The sequence below is a fragment of the Enhydra lutris genome, unplaced genomic scaffold, assembly GCF_002288905.1.
Source record: "Enhydra lutris kenyoni isolate GAN:26980312 unplaced genomic scaffold, ASM228890v2 scaffoldscaffold2, whole genome shotgun sequence".
NCBI classification, from domain to species: domain Eukaryota; kingdom Metazoa; phylum Chordata; class Mammalia; order Carnivora; family Mustelidae; genus Enhydra; species Enhydra lutris.
In genome coordinates this window covers 20,208,585-20,231,909 of record NW_019154086.1, presented here as the reverse complement: position 1 = coordinate 20,231,909, position 23,325 = coordinate 20,208,585, and the positions used below count along the sequence as shown (strand labels likewise).

The 23,325-nt window shown below is 35.1% G+C and overlaps 1 protein-coding gene across 2 annotated transcripts in view; it reads left to right on the top strand.

Moving 5' to 3' along the window:
* The window catches only part of LOC111150788 (SKI like proto-oncogene), a 30,842-nt gene extending 7,916 nt beyond the window's left edge, over positions 1–22,926 (top strand). The window contains exons 3-7 of one of the 2 annotated variants that reach the window (XM_022508398.1): positions 10,776–10,873; positions 12,680–12,912; positions 16,933–17,174; positions 17,456–17,680; positions 18,536–22,926. In XM_022508398.1, the coding sequence (XP_022364106.1) occupies positions 10,776–10,873; positions 12,680–12,912; positions 16,933–17,174; positions 17,456–17,680; positions 18,536–18,694 (957 nt within the window). In that variant the 3' untranslated portion in view covers positions 18,695–22,926. The remainder of the gene's footprint in view (positions 1–10,775; positions 10,874–12,679; positions 12,913–16,932; positions 17,175–17,455; positions 17,681–18,535) is intronic. The other variant, XM_022508390.1, reaches the window with a different exon arrangement.
* The last annotated feature ends 399 nt before the right edge of the window (positions 22,927–23,325 follow it).

The following is a 23,325-nucleotide window of genomic DNA, read 5'->3' as shown; positions in this document are numbered from 1 at the left end:
TTTTCCCAGAACATAGTTTAGTGCTTGGCATGTCAGATGCACTCAGCAAATTCCTTTTTTTAACTGAAGAGATTTTTGAAAAACAACATTATGTTTCAGAATATGTGGAGGTTTTTTTTTTTTTTTAAATGTTGGTTTGATCTGGAAATAAACACATATATAATTTGCAGATAAATGTTGAATGAGAGAACTGATCCAATAAGAATGGAAGTGAAAGCACTTTGAAGTTAAGAGTCTAGGAATGCAGGGTGGTGCTTCAAACTATCATTGAAATTTTTACTAATACGTATTTGGGGACTTTTCCTTTCCCCATACATCTTCTTGACTTAATTTAGAATTATGTGAAGATATTTCTAATACAAATAAAATAACTGAGTATTGGGTTCAGATGTATCTCACTCTTCGTTATTTGTACACAGTAATTATACAAATTGGATATTTACTTACTAAAACAAAGTTATGCAAGAAGAAAAATGTGAAACAGGTCTGTTACAAGAATTATGTTAAGGACTGTTAAATGAAATCTTTAGAATGGCTTTGGGAATAGTGCCCCCTTATGGTTTAGAAAATACAGAGCCTATATTTGTTTTTACCACTAAAAAATAGTAAAACAGTTATAAATGTTAACATTTTTAAAAAGGCTTTGATAAAAAACTTAGAAGTTTATTCTTTTTGGTCTGAGAAATGGGAAAAAATTAAGAAACTTCAAGGAAGAAGAAAAAGGGCACACCTGAGTCAGTGTGGAGGCAACCAATAGTGTTCTCATAGTTGTGCACATGTCATAATTTATGCCATTGGAAGAACAAGGAGGGAATCAAGGATTGGGTTAATTTCAGTTCCTTTAGAATTCTGGGAGAGGAAACTATGGAGCCAGAACCGAGTTTGTTCAAGTAAAGAGGTAGAACTAGTTTGGGAATAGCTTTAGGAATGGCAGGAACCTGTATTTTGTCCACAAGCAGAATTTTAGTCTAATGAAGGTTCATACATAAAAAACTTAAGGATTTTATTAGACTACAGAAAGCAAAAAAAGAAAATATATAATTAAATTCTAAACCTTTTTTTTAAGCTGCGGTTTGCCTCAATCACTAAATAAAGTATTACAGCCCCATGCTAGGCAGAAAGAAGAATGACTAGAAAAAATATAAAGTTGCTTTTTTTTTTTTAAGATTTTATTTATTTGACAAAGAGTGAGTACAAACAGGGGAAGTGGCAGGCCAAGGGGAGGGAGAAGCAGGCTTCCCACTGAGCAGAGAGCCCAACTCCTGGGCTTGGGCTTGGTGTTAGGACCCCAGGACCCCGGGATCTTGACCTGAGCCTTCGAAGGCAGCTGCTTAAGCTTAACCGACTGAGCCACCCAGGTGCCCTGTAAAACTCATTTTGATTTATAGACTCAGAAGTGGGTCACAGAAATATGTACGTAAAGACTAAATGCAGGCCCCTGAGGGCAGGAATTTATCTTCTAGTTTCCAAATCTAGAATGTGGTAGATGTTTAATAAAGGTTTGAATAACTGAGTGAAAAGTTTTACCAGCCCTATAAAGTTACCAGTGATTTTCAAGGAGAAAACCAGGGTTAGTTTTAAAGCAAAGTAGCATTTTGTTTTTATTTATGGTATTGAATTTATTTTGAGATTTCAAATAACACTGAAAGTGCATATTTTGTGTTATGGGGACAAGGAATACAAAAGTTCAGGAAACTCACTACAGTTTATTTTGGTAACACTACGGCTTTTATTCCATGTTAAAAAGTTTTTTTGGTGTGATTATTAAAACAGTATAGGCTCATTGTAGTAAATCCTAAACAAGTGCAAAGAAAAGAAAATTTCATACTTGCAGCATAGAGTGATAATTCCTTTACATATGTAATGCTTTGTAAATCTGCAAAAGCACCTGCACAGTACACAGGTGTTATTAAATACAGGACCAGTTGTTGAAATAATACTTTTGGACTTGTTTTTAGACAGTTCACTTGGAGCAAGGTTTTTCAAATTGCAATTTTTCATTCATTCAGCCTTTTTCATCTGGGCTGCCAGGAGGGGAGAATTAAGACCTACAGAAAATTATCTGAGTAATGGTTTCCTCAGTTCTTCCAAAGATGGTATATAGTACCCTTCTAAATGCTTTGGAGTGAAGTTAATTCATTGCGTACAATGGATGCCTTGTGGCATTTGGGCTTGTCTCTTGAGAACCCCAGTTGAGAAGGGCCAGGAGGGTTATGAAATCAATTTAGTGGGTCATCAGCATTCAAATAAAATGAAATAGAGTAAAATAAAAAATGGACTATGTTGCATATAATAAAATTAATCTACATTTTGATATTGTCAATATGCATTAATTCAAGACCAAAATAATCTGAGATCATTTTTTGAAAGCATGTATGCTGAAATGGGATAGAAAAACAAAACCTTAGATTTATACAGATATTTTAGTGAAAAGATGTATATGACATGGAGATTGCTAAGTTATTGTAATATTAAATGGATTGGACACTGTAGAATTCCAATATAAAAAATATTATTTTTAGGGGTACCTGGCTGGCTCAGTTGGAGGAGCATGTGACTCTTGATCTCAGGCCCCACATTTGGTGTAGAGATTACTTAAATAAACAAATAAACTTAAATTATTATTTTTTTAATTTTATTTTTTATAAACATATAATATATTTTTATCCCCAGGGGTACAGGTCTGTGAATCGCCAGGTTTACACACTTCACAGCACTCACCATAGCACATACCCTCCCCAATGTCCACAACCCCACCACCTTCTCCCTACCCTCCTCTCGGCCACCCTCAGTTTGTTTTGTGAGATTAAGAGTCACTTATGGTTTGTCTCCCTCCCAATCCCATCTTGTTTCATTTACTCTTCTCCTACCACCTTAACCCACCATGTTGCATCTCCTCTCCCTCATATCAGGGAGATCATATGATAGTTGTCTTTCTCCGATTGACTTATTTCGCTAAGCATGTTACCCTCTAGTTCCATCCACGTCGTCGCAAATGGCAAGATTTCATTTCTTTTGATGGCTGCATAGTATTCCATTGTGTATATATACCACATCTTCTTTATCCATTCGTCTGTTGATGGACATCTAGGTTCTTTCCATAGTTTGGCTATTGTAGACATTGCTGCTATAAACATTCGGGTGCACGTACCCCTTCGGATCACTACGTTTGTATCTTTAGGGTAAATACCCAGCAGTGCAATTGCTGGGTCATAGGGTAGTTCTATTTTCAACATTTTGAGGAACCTCCATGCTGTTTTCCAGAGTGGTTGCACCAGCTTGCATTCCCACCAACAGTGTAGGAGGGTTCCCCTTTCTCCGCATCCTCGCCAGCATCTGTCATTTCCTGACTTGTTAATTTTAGCCATTCTGACTGGTGTGAGGTGATATCTCATTGTGGTTTTGATTTGTATTTCCCTGATGCCGAGTGATGTGGAGCATTTTTTCATGTGTCTGTTGGCCATCTGGATGTCTTCTTTGCAGAAATGTCTGTTCATGTCCTCTGCCCATTTCTTGATTGGATTATTTGTTCTTTGGGTATTGAGTTTGCTAAGTTCTTTATAGATTTTGGACAATAGCCCTTTATCTGATATGTCATTTGCAAATATTTTCTCCCATTCTGTCAGTTGTCTTTTGGTTTTGTTAACTGTTTCCTTTGCTGTGCAAAAGCTTTTGATCTTGATAAAATCCCAATAGTTCATTTTTGCCCTCGCTTCCCTTGCCTTTGGCGATGTTCCTAGGAAGATGTTGCTGCGGCTGAGGTCGAAGAGGTTGCTAAACTTAAATTATTTTTAAAAGTACCAGGATTTTATTAACAGGACTTTTTATCAGTTTGCTCCTTTTCCTTCACATTGTAATGGGCGTGATACCATGCTACTTCACATGGACTTCACATGGTTTTGCTTCCATAAAGGATTTAAGATAATAGTTGCACATTATAAAAATGTGAGCCTTTGCTTTTCCGATGAGCATTTTTCAGCAATTTAAACTTAAAATTGGCTTTGTGAGATATGTGGTATCTTTTAGTGTGGGGGAGTAGCAGACATTCCTATTACTCCTGAAGATCTGTTTTTGGGCAGTTAGTGCCATTATTGTTTCAGTTTTCATTGGGTTGATAAATTTGAATAATTACAAGGAAGCAAGGCACAAGACTAAGCCTTAAAAATCTCTCCAAGTAGCTATTTGCTACTTGTAACACTATTCCTGTTTCAGTTGTTGAAACACTCATTCACAACATGTTGGAAGTATTGAGGAAAGCTGATCCTTTAGTGAGAGATTGAGTTTCTTTGAGTAAGTTGTTGGCAGCTGTGTGGTAGGGTGTCTTTGTGTCCTTCTGCAATCCCTTATTGGCCACTTGAATGTCTTAGTATTATAATAACACAGTAGGAAGACCCTGACAGGTATATTCACTTTATACCTAAGGAGCTGTTGCTTAGCTATGTATTCAGTCATGTGTTTAGTAAGGTTGCTAATGATTTATGTTGGGCTTGTACAAAGTAATGATAATTTAATATGCATTATGTATTACTTATTATATAAGCACATCATTAGGTACCCTGTTAAATTTACCAGTCTGCTAGTTCTTTGGATGCTTACTGTCTTCTGAACACCACAATGTAAAAATTAATCTACATCTTTTATAGCTCTTTCTAAGTTCTGTATTTAAAAATAATTTTTCCACATATTTAAAAAAATTTAATTCTGATTTTTGGTGATATTTGGAAGTCTCACCAATATGTTGAGGTATTGCCTTGATTTCTTTAGTTCATTAATATTTGTCATTCATTAAAGATAGTATTAATCTGATACTGTAATTAAAAACTGGAGTGCCACCTAAAAGCAAAGCTTATTATCAGAGATAAGTCTAGGAATTGTAAAGGGTTTTGATTGATTGATTGATTGATTTAAGTATGAATTGGGTTTCTATATGAATAGTGCCGAGTGGGTGGGATTATTTTGTGTCTAGAAAGTGGCAACTAAATATTTATTTATTTATTTATTTTTGTGAATGAAATCAAGTTCTCTGAATTATTTGTAATTGTGAGACTAATAAGCATTGTACTACCAAAATACAGTTGTTCTTTATTAGGAAGTCTGTCAAAGGTTCATGTGTACATAACACAGTTGAAATTTAGAGAAACTTTCATAAAACATTTCCTGATTTTTACTTATTTAAGATGAATTCTTCTATACATTTTGGGATTGTTTAAAATTTGCTTTCATAGACATTATTTGTTTTATGACTTAGAGAAAGAACCTTTAAAATGAAATAATGTGTCTGGAAATTTTCTTATGTGTTTTGGATAAGGATGCCATCTGTTCATTTTGTGATAGATAATGATGGGGAAGTTGGGCAATAAAAGCATTTTAAAATGTTTAAGACTCCAACTTAAGATACTAAGTGATCTATTTCTCTCCTTTGCCAAGTAATGTAATGTATTCTATTTTAATGTTTAAATATACAAAGTGAATAAAGTTTTCCTACATTTAAAGGTAAGATAAGAGGGAATAGATGCTTGTATCTTGGTATCTAATTTTTATTCCTGATCAGTGCTAGCATTACTGCTGTGCCATTTAATTATATTGTTCTTTTTTTGAAGACCTAATTTGTATGTTGACACAAATGCAGAATAGATGAGAAAATCTGGCATGCCTGTGAATGTTCTGTTGTATAATATGTGTTTTTCTTAATTGTCTTTAACACACAGTTAGGATAAGTTGTTATAAATGTGTTTATGGCTTACCACATGTTGGATAAAATTAAATCCCAACAGTTTATCATGGTCAGTGTTGTACATTTCCCTATCATTTATATTATTTAATTTGTAGATCTGATTCTAAAAATATAACCCAGAGATGGTTGGGCTTCTTTGGTACCTCATGGAGTAGAAGGATATTGAGTGTGAAAGAAACTGTCTTCTCAGTTTCAGGGTAGCTGAGTAACCTGATAAAAGGCCACTCTGGGAATTAATGAGCTAAGCTGTCATTCAGAATTCATTCAGCAAATATTTATTAGTTCCTACTATATGTCAGGCATGGTGCTAGGTACTGAAAATACAAAAGTAAGGAAGTTGGTCCTTGACCTCAAGCTGCAGTCGAAGCAGAGGCTGGATAGCCTCTTGTTAGGGATTTTGAATGGGGAATTCAGACATTGACTAGGGGACTACACTAAGTGATCTTTAAGGAAGGTTTCTTTAGAATTTCTTGATTTTGATTTTGTTAGTAGGATAGGGTGAGATTAGAAAAGAAAGGACAGAAATTAGAGAGGGATGGATGTTTAAAATGCTAGCCGTTATTTACATCTGAAGTTTAAAGACCGAGAAGTAGAAGATACGCTGAGTTTGGCTCATGAATAAAAGTAAAACTTACACAAATCAAGCTGTAGAGTTTTGAAATGTGATCAAAATTGAGTCAGTTTTTTTTTTTTTTTTTTTTTTTTTTTTTTAAATACTGAGTCAGATTTCAAGTCAAGATCTTTGGGTGAAGAAGTTTAGAACTTGCTATTTTGAAGATTGGGGATTCCAGCTTATAATCGAAAAAAGTTTGAATAAATAAGTGAATTTTAGTAATTTGAATTTAAAATTTCTGGAAACAGTTGGTATCTTGGGCAGTACATCTAGAATTATTTTGGATATAAAAGTGATTTAAAGTGGAGCTTTATTTTCTAAATAATGAGTTTAACAAATGACTTCTAGAAAAGAAATTCTCATTTAACTCAAGCTGATGTTTTATTTCATTGATCTGTTAGAGTGAGCTTATCCATGCTTGTAAACACCTCCGGTTATACAGTGTTGTGGTGAAAAATGTTCTGCATAAGTGAGTTTTCTGGATGAGGAAGCTACTCTTTATAGACGTGTTTTTTTGAAACTTTAACCTTTGGGGCACCTGGGTGGCTCAGTTAAGCGTCTGCCTTCGGCTCAGGTCACGATCCCAAGGTCTTGGGATTGAGCCCCATATCAGGCCCCTTGCTCAGTTCAGGCTCCCTGCTCAGTGGAGAGCCTGCTTCTCTTTCTCCCTCTGACTGCTACTCTGCCTACTTGTGCTGTATCTCTGTGCGAAATAAATAAAATCTTAAAAAAACCACAAAACTTAAACCTTTTTTTTTTTTTTTTTTAAGATTTTATTCATTTATTTGTCAGACAAGAGACCACTAGTAGGCAGAGAGGCAGGCAGAGACAGGACGGGAAGCAGGCTTCCTGCTGAGCAGAGAGCCCGATGCGGGACTCAATCCCAGGACCCTAGGATCATGACTTGAGCTGAAGGCAGAGGTTTTAACCCACTGAGCCACCCAGGTACCCCAAACTTTAACCTTTTTAATGCATTCTAAAATGTCTTAGTTTTCAGTCTATGTGGTAGGTATATAGTTATGGTGTGCATGTATACAGTGTACTATTTATATCTCATATAAATATAGACTATAGTTTAACTATGTCATGTTAACTCAAGACTTCTTAAACATCAGTTACTGTACTGTGTTGTGATGAAGGTAGGGGACAATTGAGATATATTAAATTACTTGCCCTGGCCTATGATAAAGCCCTCAGATTGTCTTGCTTTTTGAATCAGGTTTTGTGTTTGGATCTTGTAATTCTCCTCTCTTTAGGCTATCAGCTGTCGCCTGGCATCCACCCTTTCTAATTTACTTGTAGAACTGGGCTATAGGTTGAGAAACTGTGTGAACAAGTGATAGGCCTATTTTCTGAATAAGCATTTGATTTTGCCTCAGATTCTGAACTTATTTAGAATAGTTGATCTGGATTATGAGGTTTTTTTTTTTTGTTTTTTTTTTAAAGATTGTATTTATTTGAGAGAGCTTGTTGCGGGGGGTTAGGGAAAGGGCAGAGGTGGGAGAAGCAGAGTCCCTACTGAGCAGGAAGCCCAGTGCGGGTGGGGCAGGATCCCAGGAATGGGGGTATGGGGTGTGGGAGTGGGGCATCACAACCGGAGCCCAAGGCTGACAATTAACCAACTGAGCCACCCAGGCGCCTGAGTTTGTTTGTTTTTTTAACTGTATAGAGCCTAGAGGCCCTCACTGAATAATCAACTGTTTAAATCCTTTGAAAATACCATCATTTTCCTTAATCTTGTGGTCTTGTTAGTTTTTCAGATTCCTTGTTCATTCTTAACCAAAATGTTGATATACCACCAATTGAAGTTATCATATTTTTATTTTTGGCTTTTCATTGGTCTTAAATCATCTCCTGATTGATTAAATTACATGTAATGTTTGCTCCAGAAGTGGTTTCCTTTTCATTTTCAACCCATTTTATTGGGGCCAAGGGTTATCAGGCTTCTCCTGAGTTTCTTCATCCTAATTGTTTTCCCCCATTAGAAGGATCTCCCCAGTCAAACGGTGGACAGTTTATGAATTGATTTTGCTTTAATCATAACTGCTTAGCATCTGGAGATTTGTTTCTTTTCCATTTTATATAGTTTCTTGGTTCTGAACTGGAATATTGGGACATCAGACAAAATAGTTTTCCTAATCTCTTTGTATTTAGTGGCTGTCCCCTGAGTGCTGTGTTTTTGGATTATTGGATGAGGATGTCATTTCTCTCACATCTTACCTAGTTGCAGAAGGGACTGGAGACATTCAGAGGAATATCCAGCTTTCGTTTTTGTTTCATCTTTCCTTTATCTCAGTCTCAATTCCATCCTCTCTTACTCCATTGGGGTTGTCCATTAACCTCCTGTCTTTGTTGCTCACCCAAACCTTATGTCCTTTTAGCTCCCTCCTCTACTATGTGAGTCTTGTTCCCCCTTTAAGATACTCTTTTCCCAAAATAACAGGGTAATTACTGTGATTTGAAATACTGTGCATGTGCATAATGGTGCTGGTGGTTGGTGGTAGTGGAGAGGCCATATAAAACAAACCAAAATAAGGGAGAAGTTTGTAGTCACAGGTTATTCTTTTCTTTTTCAGTTTCTGAACCTCAGTTTACTAATCTGTAAAATGGAGTTAAGGATACCTACTTAATGAAGGAGTAATTGTTAGAAGTAAGTAGGGTTTATAAAGTTCTTATCAGGTTATTAACAGGTTCTTATCAGATGTTCATTAACATGTTCATTAAGTAGCCAGTTACTTTCTTCTTTTCCTTTATTCACATGTGTAGTTTATGAGGAAATGTGTTTTACCAATAAGTGTTAGCAAGCAAAGTAATTTCAAGTTTAGCCTGGTGAAGTTTTGTGTTTTTTGTGGGGTTTTTTGGGTGTGTAAGATGTTTGTTGGGGAGTTGTTTTTTGCCTGCTAAAGGAAGGGAGTGGAGGTGAGACTGTGTGGAGGGAAGGTAAAATGTGCAATGCAGTCCCATCAGTGTTTCAGCCAAGTTGGTAGAGAGCTGTGGAGTGAATAATGAATAATGGCCATTTGAGTTTACTATGTTAGGATAAAATGGCTACTCCTTTGGACTCCATAGCTCTTTACCTCCATTGTATCAGTGACCATATCAGCTGTCCAGAGAAAGGCAGGACTCAGCTTTGAGGAGTTTCCTCATGAGCGAGTGCTGCTCAGGTGCTATGCTGAATTCTTGAGGTGGATCCTTCACCTCAGATCTGTAGAGTTTTTTCTGGGCAGCTTTCTCTGACCTGCAGACTTGATTTGCCTTGGTCTTTCTGGATGTTGTACCCTGTCTTCTCCACTCAAGTTATTCTGTGAGGCTATGACTAGGTTCCCTTGTCTTTCTAATTTTTGTTTTTTCTTTCTTACTTTTTTTTTTTTTTTAACATTTCACCATACATCTTTTATTATAAATCTACCTATTTATCTGTCTGTCCACATGTTTTCCCCTCCAGTGTTATTGAGAAATAATCAACGTAATCACTGTATGAGTGTAAGGCATACAGCGTGATAGTTTGATTTACATATATTGTGAAGTGATTACCACAGTAGGTTCAGTTAACATCCATCCTTGTAATGCAGTTTGTCTTGGTCTCTGAGGTGCGATGGGGTGCTTCAGCCTCACCAACTCCACACTCCCATGTTACAGAATTCTCTTCATGGTATCTTGTTCTTGAATAGATGTTGTTTCTCTTGTGAAGGGGTATGAAGTCAAGAACAACCTGTGTTGCCATCTTAGTGACATCTCTCCCCTGGCAAAGTATTTATTGCTATAGAATGTTATCTAATCCACTAACAAGTACAGTAGGGAAGGGGAACATTCTAGCAGATTGTCACAGCAAGAAGAATCCGCACTTACCGATGCTGTACATTTGCAAGGTACTATTTAAAATGGATTTTATTATTTATTTATTTATTTATTTATTTAATTTTTTTTAAAAAGATTTTTATTAATTGGGGAGAGAGAGCAAGCGCACAAGCGGAGGGAGGGGCAGAGGGAGAGGGAGAAGCAGACTCCCTGCTGAGCTGAGCTGGGAGCCCCAACGATACTGGACTCTGATGATGCCAGACTTGATCCCAGCATCCTGGGATCATTACCTGAGCTGAACACAGACACTTAACTGACTGAGCCACCCAAATGCCCTTATAATGGATTTTAAAAATAGATTCCTTAGTATGAAATTTTATGAAATCGTTTTTGGTAGTCCATGTTAATATGCATACTGAAATTGTTTCTGTGATAGGATAATTCACATAATTTTGAGTGACTGGATTTGGTACTTTAAGGGAAGGCTGCCTTGTTAGTAGAGGACTCTCAAATAATGTACCTTTTATTAAGGTTCTCCAGAGACATGTACTGGCCCTGTCAAGCTGACACAAAAAATTAACCATCACATCTTCCCTCAATGAGTTTTGTCCCTTCTGCATTTTTCTACAGATAGATACACCATCAGGAATGGAATTACAGTCATGGTACCCTGTTATAAAGCAGGAGGGTGAGCATGTTGCTCAGACACATTCATTTTTACACCCCAGGTAAGTGGGTATTGGCTCATTTGTTTGTTCATTCATTCATTTGTTCATTCATTTATTCAACATCTATATGTCAGGTACTGTTCTAGTTCCTGGGAATTCATTTTTTAGTTTTAGGCTTGTTAAATGAATTGTAAATTGCATTGAATATTTGAGATAACCTTTTCTTGATGTTTTTATGTTCTTTCTAGAAATTTGTCATTTCCTTTTCGCCCTAAAGTAAAAATTGGAAGTTTTCCATATATATATATATATATATATATATATCTTTTTAAATTAACATATAATGTATTATTAGCTCCAGGGGTACAGGTCTGTGAATCGCCAGCTTTACACACTTCACAGCACTCACCATAGCGCATACCCTCCCCAATGTCCACAACCCAATCACCCTCCCCCTACCCCCGGAAGTTTTCCTTTAATTTCCTTGCTTCCCTATAAGAGTTAAACCAACTCTTCAGGAGTTTGGTATGCAATTTTGGTGTTTTTCAAATTTTTTGAAACTTAGAAGCTTTTATAGTAGCCACATCCCTCAAAATCCAGTTTCATAGTTTTAATAAAAATGCACCTTAGATGATAAACTGTTTATTGATTTTTAGATTTTTAGTGCTGTAGATATATATTCCCCTCAAACATGGTGATGAAGAATCTCAGTCTTATTTACATTTGCACAGTTTCTACCATTCCTATTGTGTTTGAAGTAAGTCTTTGGGCATTATTAAACCTGTCAGTGTTCTTAGCAGAATACAGAGTTTTTAATCCTCAGAATTCTTATAATTAGTAAAGAGGAACAATATAGATTATTGGATAAAGAAAATAAGATATAAGAGGAGATCATTTAGAGTTTAAGGTATTAAGTAGTATATCAGTTAAATGGTTGCATCTTCGGCTAAAGGTTATGCAGGTTATAGCTAATAATATAGTGCTTCAGTATCTAGCTCAAATTTGTTCCTTGCGTCTCTCAGATAATCTGCTGAACAATTTATGTGAGCTTTGAGCAAATTTGGTAGTTATCCCTTTAGTCTTAGTTTTGTGCAACTCACTATTGAAGTTTTGTTGTTGTTGTTGTTGTTTTAATCAAATTAGGAAATACTAATGTATTTTGGGAAGACTGCTGTGTGGGGTTTGAAACAAGTAGGACCGACTGCCCGGTAACAGTAGCTGGGTGGTATTCAGTACTCTATAAGAAGGGCCCCGGAAGCTTCTCATTGAGCCTATGGTGAATCAGGCCATAGCCTTGTAGTATGGGACTGAATTAGCCTCTATAACAAAGAGCGAGGATTCCTTGCTTTCACGGGTGGTAGGCAAGAAAATGGTTTTTCAAGTAGCGTTGGTCTGTTTTCTTTTTAGCATAAGCCTTACCTATTCAGGGCTATTAAACAGCTCTAAAGTGCTTCATGCTTTTAGTCTCAGGTGGTTTTGAGGGAAGGAGATGAGACTGTAGTTTTCGTTGCCACTGAGTATCTCTTCAGTGCTTAGAAATTTTTGCAATATAATAAAAATTATTCATAATTTTGCACTTACTGTCTAAAGTACTGAATTTTTAAAGAATTCTTTTCTATGATCTAATTTTCTTTTTTTAAAATCATAAACATATAATGTATTATTTGTTTGGGAGTACAGGCCTGTGATTCATCAGCCTTATACAATACACAGTGTTCCCCACAATACCTACCCTTACAATCCTTATTTTCTGAGTTATTTTGTCCGTTTTAGTATAAAATTTTTTAACCATAGAAATAGATTTAATGTATTTTGCTTTTTACCCAAATGTGATATATGTCTTATTTTGCCTTTCTTTGTTTGTAGCTACTACTTATACATGTGCGATAAAGTGGTTGCTCCAAATGTGTCCCTTACTTCTTCTGTATCCCAGTCTAAAGAGGTCACAAAGACAGAGGCAAGTAGATCTATACCAAGACAGTCAGAGAAGCCTCATAGTAGTGGGAAACATCAAAAAATGGCCTCTTACCCAGATGTCTCATTGGAGGAACAGGAGAAAATGGATTTAAAAACAAATAGAGAATTATGTAGCCGTTTAGGTAAGTATTCAGAAATTTTTTTTTTTTAAATCATATACTTAATAAACACATTTATTCAGCATTTTTTCTTTCTTTGTTTCTCTTTCTTTTTTTTCTCTCTCTCTTTCCTTCTTTTAAAAACAGTATTATTTATTTGACAGAGAAAGACAGCACAAGCAGGCAAAGTGGGAGAGGGAGGGACAGGCTCCCAGCTGAGCTGGGATCAAGACCTGAGTGGAAGTCAGCTGCTTAACCTTAACCAATTGAGCCACCCAGGTTCCCTCATTCAGCATTTTCAAAGAGGATTTCTATTTAAGCGAGTGTTCCAGACAGTTGAAGCTTTTATCTTAAAAAAAGTGCACCTTTCAAAACTCTGAGTGACTACTTAGAACCTCAGTTCCTATACTTTTTTTAGAACAGTTATAGCTATAGATGCTAATGCTGTAGATATGTGGTCTACATGGTTTCATCCTGTAAGTGGTTTTTGCGTGATTGGTTTTTTCCCTTTCCTGCCCTTTTTTTGCTGTTAGTTTTTTTCAGAAGGCCCTTTCTAATTTGCTTTGAACTGAGAAACCATTTTATAATGCTAAGAAGTATGTAATGGGGTGCCTGGCTGGCTCAGTCAGTACAGCATGTGACTCTTGGTCTCTGGGTTTGAGCCCCACGCTGATGTAGAAATTACTCAAAGAAAAAAAAATCTTAAAAAAAATTTTTTTTTAAAGATTTAATTTATTTATGACAGAGATAGGTGAGAGAGGGAATACAAGCACGGGGAAGCTGGAGTGGGAGAAGCAGGCTAACCACTAAGCAGGGACCCTGATACAGGGCTTGATCCCAGGCTGCTGGGATCATGACCCCAGCCAAAGGCAGATGCCCAACGACTGAGCGACCCAGATGCCCAAGAATAAAAGTCTTAAAAAATAATGCTAAGAAGTACGTAAGAGTAGTTAGGTATAGGACTCAGGGAAACTTAGCCATGTGATAAGCAAAGATCGAAAACTCATAGGTGTGGGAGCCTGGCAGATGGTATAAAAAGCAGACTGCTGGCTGGGCATCTTAAAAAAAAAAAAAAATCTGCCTAGTTACAGTGCCTTTTAAAGTACTGTGGAGCAAAGGAGACATGTCTGCACAAATGCTGCCTATTTTACCCTCTACATAGCAGCAGAGCTTTGCTTCCAGCTTAGGCAAGTGTGACAGTTATTTCAGCTATCTTGGAGTAGCTGAAGTGTCCATTAGTCATTTAACTGTTTTCATAGATAACAGAGATTCTTTGGGGGATTTTTGTACTTTAATTTTGAAGTTCAGCTTTCTTTGGATTTAAATATGTTAAACAATAATTAGTAACGTACTCTTATGTCATATTTGTGTTATATTTCATTTCCCAAATTCTAGCGACTTAAATTGTTGACATATTTCATATACCATAAAATGTATCCTTTTAAGGTGTACAATTTAGTGACTTTCAGTAAATTCTCAACAGTCACAGCTATTTAATTTCAGGACATTTTCATCCTCCGCCCCCCCCCCCCCACTACCACCCAAACCCCTGTGATCCATTAAAAGTTACACTCTATTTTCCTCTTTCCCCAGCCTCTATTTATTTTTTGTTTTTATATATTTGCCTATTGTGGACATACCATATGAAAGAGATCATGTAATATGCTACCTTTTATTGTCTGGCTTTTCACTTGCATATTTTTTCAGTCCATGTTGTAGCATATTTTAGTACTTTTTTTCTATATATGGTTTAATAATATTCTGCTATTTTATAGATAAATATACCACATTTTGTTTATCCACTTATCAGCTCATGGACATTGAATTGTGTTCACTTTTTTTTTTAAAGTAGGCTCCATGCCAAATGTAGGGCTTGAACTCATGAACCCAAGATTAAGAATAACATGCTTTACTAAGTGAGCCAGCTAAGTGCCCCGAATTGTGTCTACTTTTTGGCTGTAATGAATAATGCTGCTATGAACACTTATGCACATGTTTTAACATAGACCTGTTTTCATTTTTCTTGGATGTATATTTAGGAGTGAAATTACTGGGTCATGTTTAATATCTTGAGGGATTGTCAGACTTTTTCAAACCAGCTATACCATTTTCCTTTCCACCAGCAGCTGATGAGGGTTCCAGTCTGCAATCTTTGTCAACATTTGTTATTGTCTCTCTTGATTATAGCCATCCTAATGGTTGTAAAGTGATATCTCATGGTTTTGATTTGCAATTCTTCAATGACTAATGATATTGAGTACCTTTCTGTGTTTTATTGGATCTGTTCAGATCCTTTGCCTGTTTGTAGATCCTTTGCTTCTTTACTATTGAGTTATAACTGTTTTTTATATATTAATACTGGATAGTAGACCCATATCAGATATATGATTTGCCATTCTAGCAGCTGTCTTTTCATTTTTTAAAAGATATTTATTTATTTATTTGACACAGAGACAGAGATAACAAGTAGGCAGAGAGGCAGGCAGAGGGAGGGGGAAATCAGGCTTCCTGCTGAGCAGAGAACCTGATGAGCAGAGGGCTCCATCCCAGGACCCTGAGACCATGACCTGAGCTGAAGGCAGAGGCTTAACCCTCTGAGCTACCCAGGTACCCAGTTGTATTTTCATTTTGTTGTTGATGTTTTTGAAGCACAAAAGCTTTATTTGTTTCTTCTTCTTATTTTTTTTTTTTTTTTTTTTTCAGAGAGAGCACGAGTGGGCTGGGAAGAGGGAGGGGTAGAGAGAATCTTAAGTAGGCTTCATGTTCAGCACAGAGCCCGAGGTGGGGCTCAGTCTCACAACCCTGAGATCATGATCTGAGTCAAAATGAAGAGCCAGATGCTTAACCAACTGAGCCACCCAGGCACCCCAGAGCACAAAAGTTTTAAATTCTGATGAAGTCCAGTATATTTTCTTTGGTTGCTTATGTAGGTATTATGTCTAAAAAACCTTTGCCTAAACCAAGGTCAGATAGATTTACATATAACAGTTGTAGTTCTTACATTTAGGTCTCTTCAATCCATTTTGAGTTAATTTTTATATACAGTGTGAGGTTCAGTCTCACTCTTTGTATGTGACTACAGTTGTCCCAACACTATTTGTTAAAAAGACCATTCTCTCCTGATTGAGTTGTTTTGGTGCCCTTGTTAAATACCGGTTGCCCATAAAAATATGGGTTTATTTCTGGACTTAATGTTTATGCCAGTACTACACACTGCCTTGATTTCTGTAGCTTTGTGATAAGCTTTGAAATTGGGCATTGTGAGTCCTGAAAGTTTATTACTCTTTTTCAAGATTATTTTGGCTATTTTGGATTTCTTATATTTTCTTATGAATTTCTGCATCTGCTTGTCAGTTTCTGCCACAAAGCCAGCTGGGATTTCAGTAGGACTTGCATTGAAAAAGTAGATTGGTTTAGTGTGTTCAGTCTGCTATAACAAAAATACCCTAGACTGGGTGGCTTATACTACAGACATTTATTTTTTACAGTTCTGGAGGCTGGGAAGTCCAAAATCAAGGCACCAGCAGATCTGGTGTCTGGTAGGGTCCTGCTTCCTGGTTTATAAAGGTCTGTGTTCTCCTCAGACACAATGGAAGTCCTCACATGGTGGAAAAGGCAGGAGAGCTCTCTGGAGTCTCTTTTATAAGGGTTATATAAATCCCATCATGGAGGCTCCATCCTTATGACCTAATTATCTCCCAAAGGCCCCACCTCCTAACACCATCATATGGGGCATTAGGATTTCAACATACGAATTTTGGGGTCATTAACATTCAATTCATGACACCATCTTAACAATATTAAATCTTCCAATCCATGAACATGGGGTGCCTTTCTGTTTATTTAGGTCTTTAATTTTTTTCAGTCGTGTTGTGTAGTTTATTGAGTAGGTCTTATACTACTTTTCTTAAATTTATTTTTAACTATTTCATTATTTTTTATTTCATTTGTAAATGGAATTTTGTTTTTCATTTTGTTTGTGGGTTCTAGTGACTTTTTCACAGTGATGCTCACTTTTTGTTACTTCATTTTTGCCTCTCAAAGATCCATCAATCTCCAATAATTCTACAAGTAAGAAGAAACCGGAGTCTACCACTTGCAGTTTCATCAGAGACACAAGCAAGGCAGGAATAGACCGTGATACTGCAGCTTCATCTCCACTTCTTGTCAAAGATATCATTTGTGAGGATGATAAGGGAAAGATCATGGAAGAAGTAATGAGAACTTATGTAAAACAACAGGAAAAACTGAACTCAATTTTGCAGAAGAAGCAACAACTTCAGATGGTAAAATTACTAAAGTGATAGTCTATTATAAAGATACTTTTGTATATTCTCAAGAAAAATGAAGAGAGAGGTTTTAATTGTGTTAAAGATTTAGAGTTCTATGCTCATAAGCAATTTTCTTTCAAATTTTTAGAGAAAATAGTTTTTTCAAGATAATTAGTTATATATAAAACTGATGTGACAGCTGAATTTTAGATGATTTCTGCCCCTTTTTCCTGTATTGAAATTTTTAGCATGATGGAAATAAAATAAAAATTGTATTGTGATTCTATATATTACAGGAAGTTGAAATGTTGAGTAGTTCAAAAGCTATGAAGGAACTCACTGAAGAACAGCAGAATTTGCAGAAAGAGCTTGAATCTTTGCAGAATGAACATGCTCATAGAATGGAAGAATTTTATATTGAACAGAAAGACTTAGAGAAAAAATTAGAGCAGGTAATGAAGCAAAAATGTACCTGTGATTCAAATTTAGAAAAAGACAAAGAGGCTGAATATGCAGCGCAGGTAAGAATGACTCAGTTTGTATAATGTTGCCCTTTCAGTGTGGAGATTGAAGCTGTACCTTCTCTATTAAAATTACTTTTTGTCAAGCTCAGTTCACTGGGCAAGATTTCAAAATATATAAAATTCTGTTCAACACAAGTTTATGGTGTATCATCCAACATGATTTTTTTTTTTTTGAAGATTTTATTTATTTATTTGACAGCACAAGCAGGGGAAGTGGCAGGCAGAAGGAGGAGGAGAAGCAGGTTCCCAGCTGAGCAGGGAGCCTGATGTGGGGCTCAATCCCAGGACCCTGGGATCATGACCTGAGCCAAAGGCAGATGGTTAAGAGTCACCCAGGTGCCCCCCAAGATGATTTTTTGAATTTGATTGCTTTATTAAACTTTCATTAGGTTTCTGTATTTTAGTTGCCCAAATTGCTAATCTCTAGCTCTCTGAATGTCAAATGTTAAATTACCTTAATGTAGTATATGGGCTTTCAAATCAATAAATTAACAGACATGAATTGTTCATGTTCAAAAGCACTTGAGCAAAAATGAGTAGTAGCTCACAACTTGGGGAAGATGAACAAATAACCCTTAACTCGAGCAGGCTGTTTGAGAGGTATACTAAACTGTAGGGCATAATGAAAGTGCTTTAGGTGTTATTTCTCTTGACCCTTCCCCGCCCCCCATTCAATGTTATGTCAAAACTGGATGAATATTATTAGATATTCAAGAGATTGTATATGCATGAATTTACAAAAGTAGTTCATTTTTTAAAAAGTAATTTGAAAGTAGGTCTTTGCCATGATGTGAAGATTAAATGGAAAAACAAAACTGAATGAAAACTGACACAGTCTTTTAAATCTCACAGTTGGCAGAACTGAGACAGAGATTGGACCATGCTGAGGCTGATAGGCAAGAACTCCAAGATGAACTCCGACAGGAACGGGAGGCAAGACAGAAGTTAGAGATGATGATAAAAGAGCTAAAGTTGCAAATTTTGAAATCATCTAAGACTGCTAAAGAATAGAAACCTTTAAAAAGATTCATCTATGTATTCCCAACAGGGTTTAGTTTTGTTTATTTGCTTTGCTTATTGAATTCTGAATAACTTGTCTGCATGAAGATAACTAGGCATCCTGTCCATTTGTAGATCAGAGAAAGTGAAGAGATCATATATTAGTACATAAATTTTTACATTTTCCAAATGAATGACAATGTATGTTTCTTTGTACTTCTTTTTTTTAGCCAGCTTAGAAACAGTACTATATGGTTTGAACTATTATATAATCTGCTATATTTCAAATGCAAATTTAGCAGTTGTATACTTTTTAAAAGCTGCATTGTGTGATGGATAGTTGCGGTCAGTTTTGTTACCCATATTTCAGACTCAATTTTACATATAATGGTGGCTCCATATTTCAGATATATGGAGCTACTGAAGGAATTGAATCTCCATGTTTTTCATTAACACAGTCTCCTTTCTAAATTGATATAATCATTATACATAAAATCTGCTTTTCTTTTGTTTATATTATAGAATGAATTTCCACCAGTTCTCTTTTTTTTTAATGTCTCCTAAGAGACATTTTGTCAAAAGAGGAATTTCATTGATGAGGTTATAGCACACCCCATAGGCGTAATGAGGAAGGATAACATACTTTATTAAACACTGCTGTTAAATACAAGAAGCAGTTGTAATTTGTTTTTTGGTTTACATGTGGTTTTATTTAGAACTTTTTTTATGTAGCAACTTCAGAAGAGGGAATAAAATGTAATGATTTTTGAACTTTTGTTTATGTTGTTAATAGAGGTGTGAAAATATCAATGTTCTTGAGAAAAACTGATACCATTGATGTACGTCAGTTTGTATACAATCCATAATCCTCTTGTACAGTTTTTATATGTAGTTATGGGTCTTACTGAAATTTATATAATGGATCTGTTTTCCTTAATGGGTTCTTTTTTCCTTAAATTGTAACATATTAAACACCTTGAAGTTTATTTTGGATTTTTGTATGTTTAAATGTTAAGTCTTATCAATATTTGCACGAATGGACCATTTTCAGTTACTACTTAATATCAAAATCAGGAATTTACAGTCAGCTGGTAGTGAATGGTAGGTTAATATAGGGACTTTTAGTTCTGCTACTAAAAGGTTTTTAGATAATTTTTAGAAGACAAAGGAATTCCATAGTTTGGGGGAGGGACAAATCTTCTGCACTTTTTTTTTTGCACAGAAAAGTCTGTCATTCTTTAATGGCAAATTTCATATTCGTTAATTCTTGGCTTAAAAGATACTAGGTAAAGTTCTTAGTATGCATTTTTTAAGGGAAGTTTCCTGAAGCTACCATTAATTGACATTATTATTCCAGGAGTTTAATGTTTATGTTCTCATGTAGGGTACTGTATGAAATTACTTGAGAGCTAAGTTTATTTTTAAAATAAATCAGCTTAGAGTTAAGGTTGTATACTATTCCCAGTGTAGACCATAGATGCTCTACTGGTATAGAACTTCAGAAATCAGTAGGTTATCATTTAGCCAATTATTTTCATATTTCGCTTAATGGTACTTACATATCCTAAAAGAATTTTTGTACTTCTCAAAGTATAGTTTCTTTACTAGAGTGTGATGTAAATGTGTATTTTCTATTTTCCATTTAAATTTTACTATATTACCCTCCAATTTAATTTGTTGATTCTTGGTTTCCTCAAGGAGGAACAAATGTTAAAAATGATAAACCCTCCTAATACCTTTTATTTAGATCTGGAGAAAGAAAAATCACAAAGACATTTTATGATAAAGTTCATTTTAGTTGTGTCACAGTTAATCTTTTTGGGAGACAAACTCAAGCCCTATAATTTCATCTTTCTAATATACTAAAAAATCTTTGTGCTTATGTTACTTAGTAAATGACAAGCTTACTTAAGTTTCAACCCCAAACTTCTAAAATACATTGCTTAATCTTTGAGATAGTTTATTTTAAAACTCTAAGCAGTGCTTAACCATCTTTAAATTATCATAAATTCTTAAGTTAGAATTGAGTAAAGAAATATTTTTTCTAGTCCTTTGCATTAGGAAAACTTGTCACATAAAATTGTATAGTCTTCATTTTCTAGAAGATACATTGATGTGCCATAGGTTTCTGTCTTCTTCCTTGAAAATAGAGCTTTTTAGACAGTTGTAAATATTTTACCTATTCTAGTTAAAAGTAATTTTAAGTTAAACTGCACCACATAGGTTGAAAATAGAGAGATTTTGTAATACTTTAAAAGTGGCCTCTGCTGAAATATCCATATAAACTTATTCTTCTATTCTTTGCATGCTCATTTTGTGTGTTGGTTGCTAGCTTAAAGTTTGTTTTGGTGTTAGTTTTTGTGTGCCAATTTATTAGGTAAGCAGATTTTTCCTCAGACTTTGTAATATTCTTTTTACAAAAAATATAAAAATATTTACTTTAAAAAGCTGCATTAAAGGAACGGCCTATCAGAAGTGCTAGGGCATCTTAGGAAGGAAGAAAAGATAGAATATTAACTTACTTACTGGGTGATGGGTGATGATAGTTTCTGTACTTTAATTGTTGTGAGTAAAAGGTACCAAATCTATAAAGGTAGTAAATGTAAAACCTGCTGTCTTTGAAGACGCTCTAAAACCAGCCTGATATTACAATTGCAGCTTGTAACACTATGAAAGGATTTGACCAACAACACAAGTTTGGCTTGCGCTTTGGTTTTGTAAAGCATATTCTTTTGCTTGAATTTCTGTGTCCATGAGAGTCAGGATGTTTTATGCTTCTTGAACTAATTTTATAACATATTTAATATATTACCAGTTGAGATATAAAATCATTTGTACATATTGAATTAAAAACCAGTTACTAAAGTAGGTGAAATAGACGAGTACAATGATATTCGCAGGTCATCCGTAGGTTTTAGAAGTCATGACAAAACAACCAATTTATTTGTACATCTGTGGCTTCTGTTTGAAGGAAAGTAGAATGATAAGGAAACTCCAATAATATGAAATGTGTTCAAGGTTTTTCCCTAAAATTAATTGTCAAGCTGGTGCTGAAGGTTTTTGATCAGCTTCTAAAATTTTCTTCTCAGTGACTTAGGTTTGATTGCCTTGGGGAAAATCCGCATTTTCATTTGCTCTATGCATTTAATCTGCACGACAGGACATTAAAAATCAGTGTAATGAAAAGTTGTGCTCATACTGTACATCTGTTTCTGTGCTTAGAACTACTTGTTAATTTTTACTGAAGCTGTCAGCAATAAGGGACACATTACTGCTGTATTATACATTGTGGGATTGAATAAACAGCTTAAATTATTTTCTATTACAAGATACTGAAGCATTTCCATTACTGGAAGAAATTTATATGGGTATTCTATATTACATCTTGTTTAAAAGGACAGTTTTTTGTTTGTTTGTTTCATTTCATTTTGTTTTTGGAAGATCTCCATTTTAGATGGCTTCTAAACCTGTAATGCAGTCTGGAGCTTGTTTCTTTAGTAATAGAATTAAATGTCTTATATAGTGCTACTGGTTTTGAATTAGAAAGTGATCAAATGTAAAAACTGAAATTTAAAAATTAAGCCCAGAAAACAAAATAGTATATTAAGTTAGTTGAATGTAAAAGAAATTTATAAGATTTTTTTTCTTCAATATAGATACCTCACTTGAAAATAAAGCACAGCATACTTAAAGTAGTTCTAGTAAAAAAGTCCTGCTAAAAGAATTGTTTAATCTAGGACAACTTTGGGGGAATTATAGTTTGGGAGAAATAAAATATACTTGCTTTTAACCATCCTGTTAGAAGTATTTGCTTATCCTGATAATTTTAAGCCAACACAGTAGTCTTAAATTCTGAATTTCTAACCTGTGAAGGCAGTAAGTAAAATTGTTCTGCAACTGTTGAAACAAGTTGTTGACTACATTGACCACAATTCAATTTAAAATTTTGCCAATGATGTACAGTTTTATGGTTTAAATTGCTGTGGTTGGTTGCATCACATGACACACAAAACTGTCCTCTACCTCACGTGGAATAAATATTTTATATGGTTTTACTATAAAACAAGACTCATCTATCTGGTCACTTAGTTTACAAATTTTGAATTATATTTATTGAAACATGACATACTGTGCTCTCAGCTTATACCTCAATTGTATTTTGTGCTGTTTTCCATTCATGGCTTGTAAATAACTTGTATAGATTGTGGATTAAATTCAGAATAAAACTTTTAATGCCGATAAAACTGATTGAAGCCCTTTTAGTATCCTGTGTGAGCTCAACTTTCTTGTCCCTTAAGATTGACATTTTCTCCTTTTGTTCCTTCAAATCTATTAGTCATTACACACTAAGTGATTAACTTGAGAAATTTTTTTAAATTATAAATTATGAAATTTTATGCAATATTTCAGGTATAGAACATACCAGCATTTTGTGATTATTTTCTTTCATGATATATAGTCTCTTGCTTTCACTTCTTTCCCTTACTCCTTTACTCCCACGTCTGGTATTATTATTTATTACAGTGTAACAAATTACTCCAAATATAGCTGCTTGAAATAACATATCTCAAACAGTATCTGACAGTCAGAAACCCAAAAGCAGGTTAGCTGAGAGTGATGGCTCAGGAGCTCTTACAAGTGTG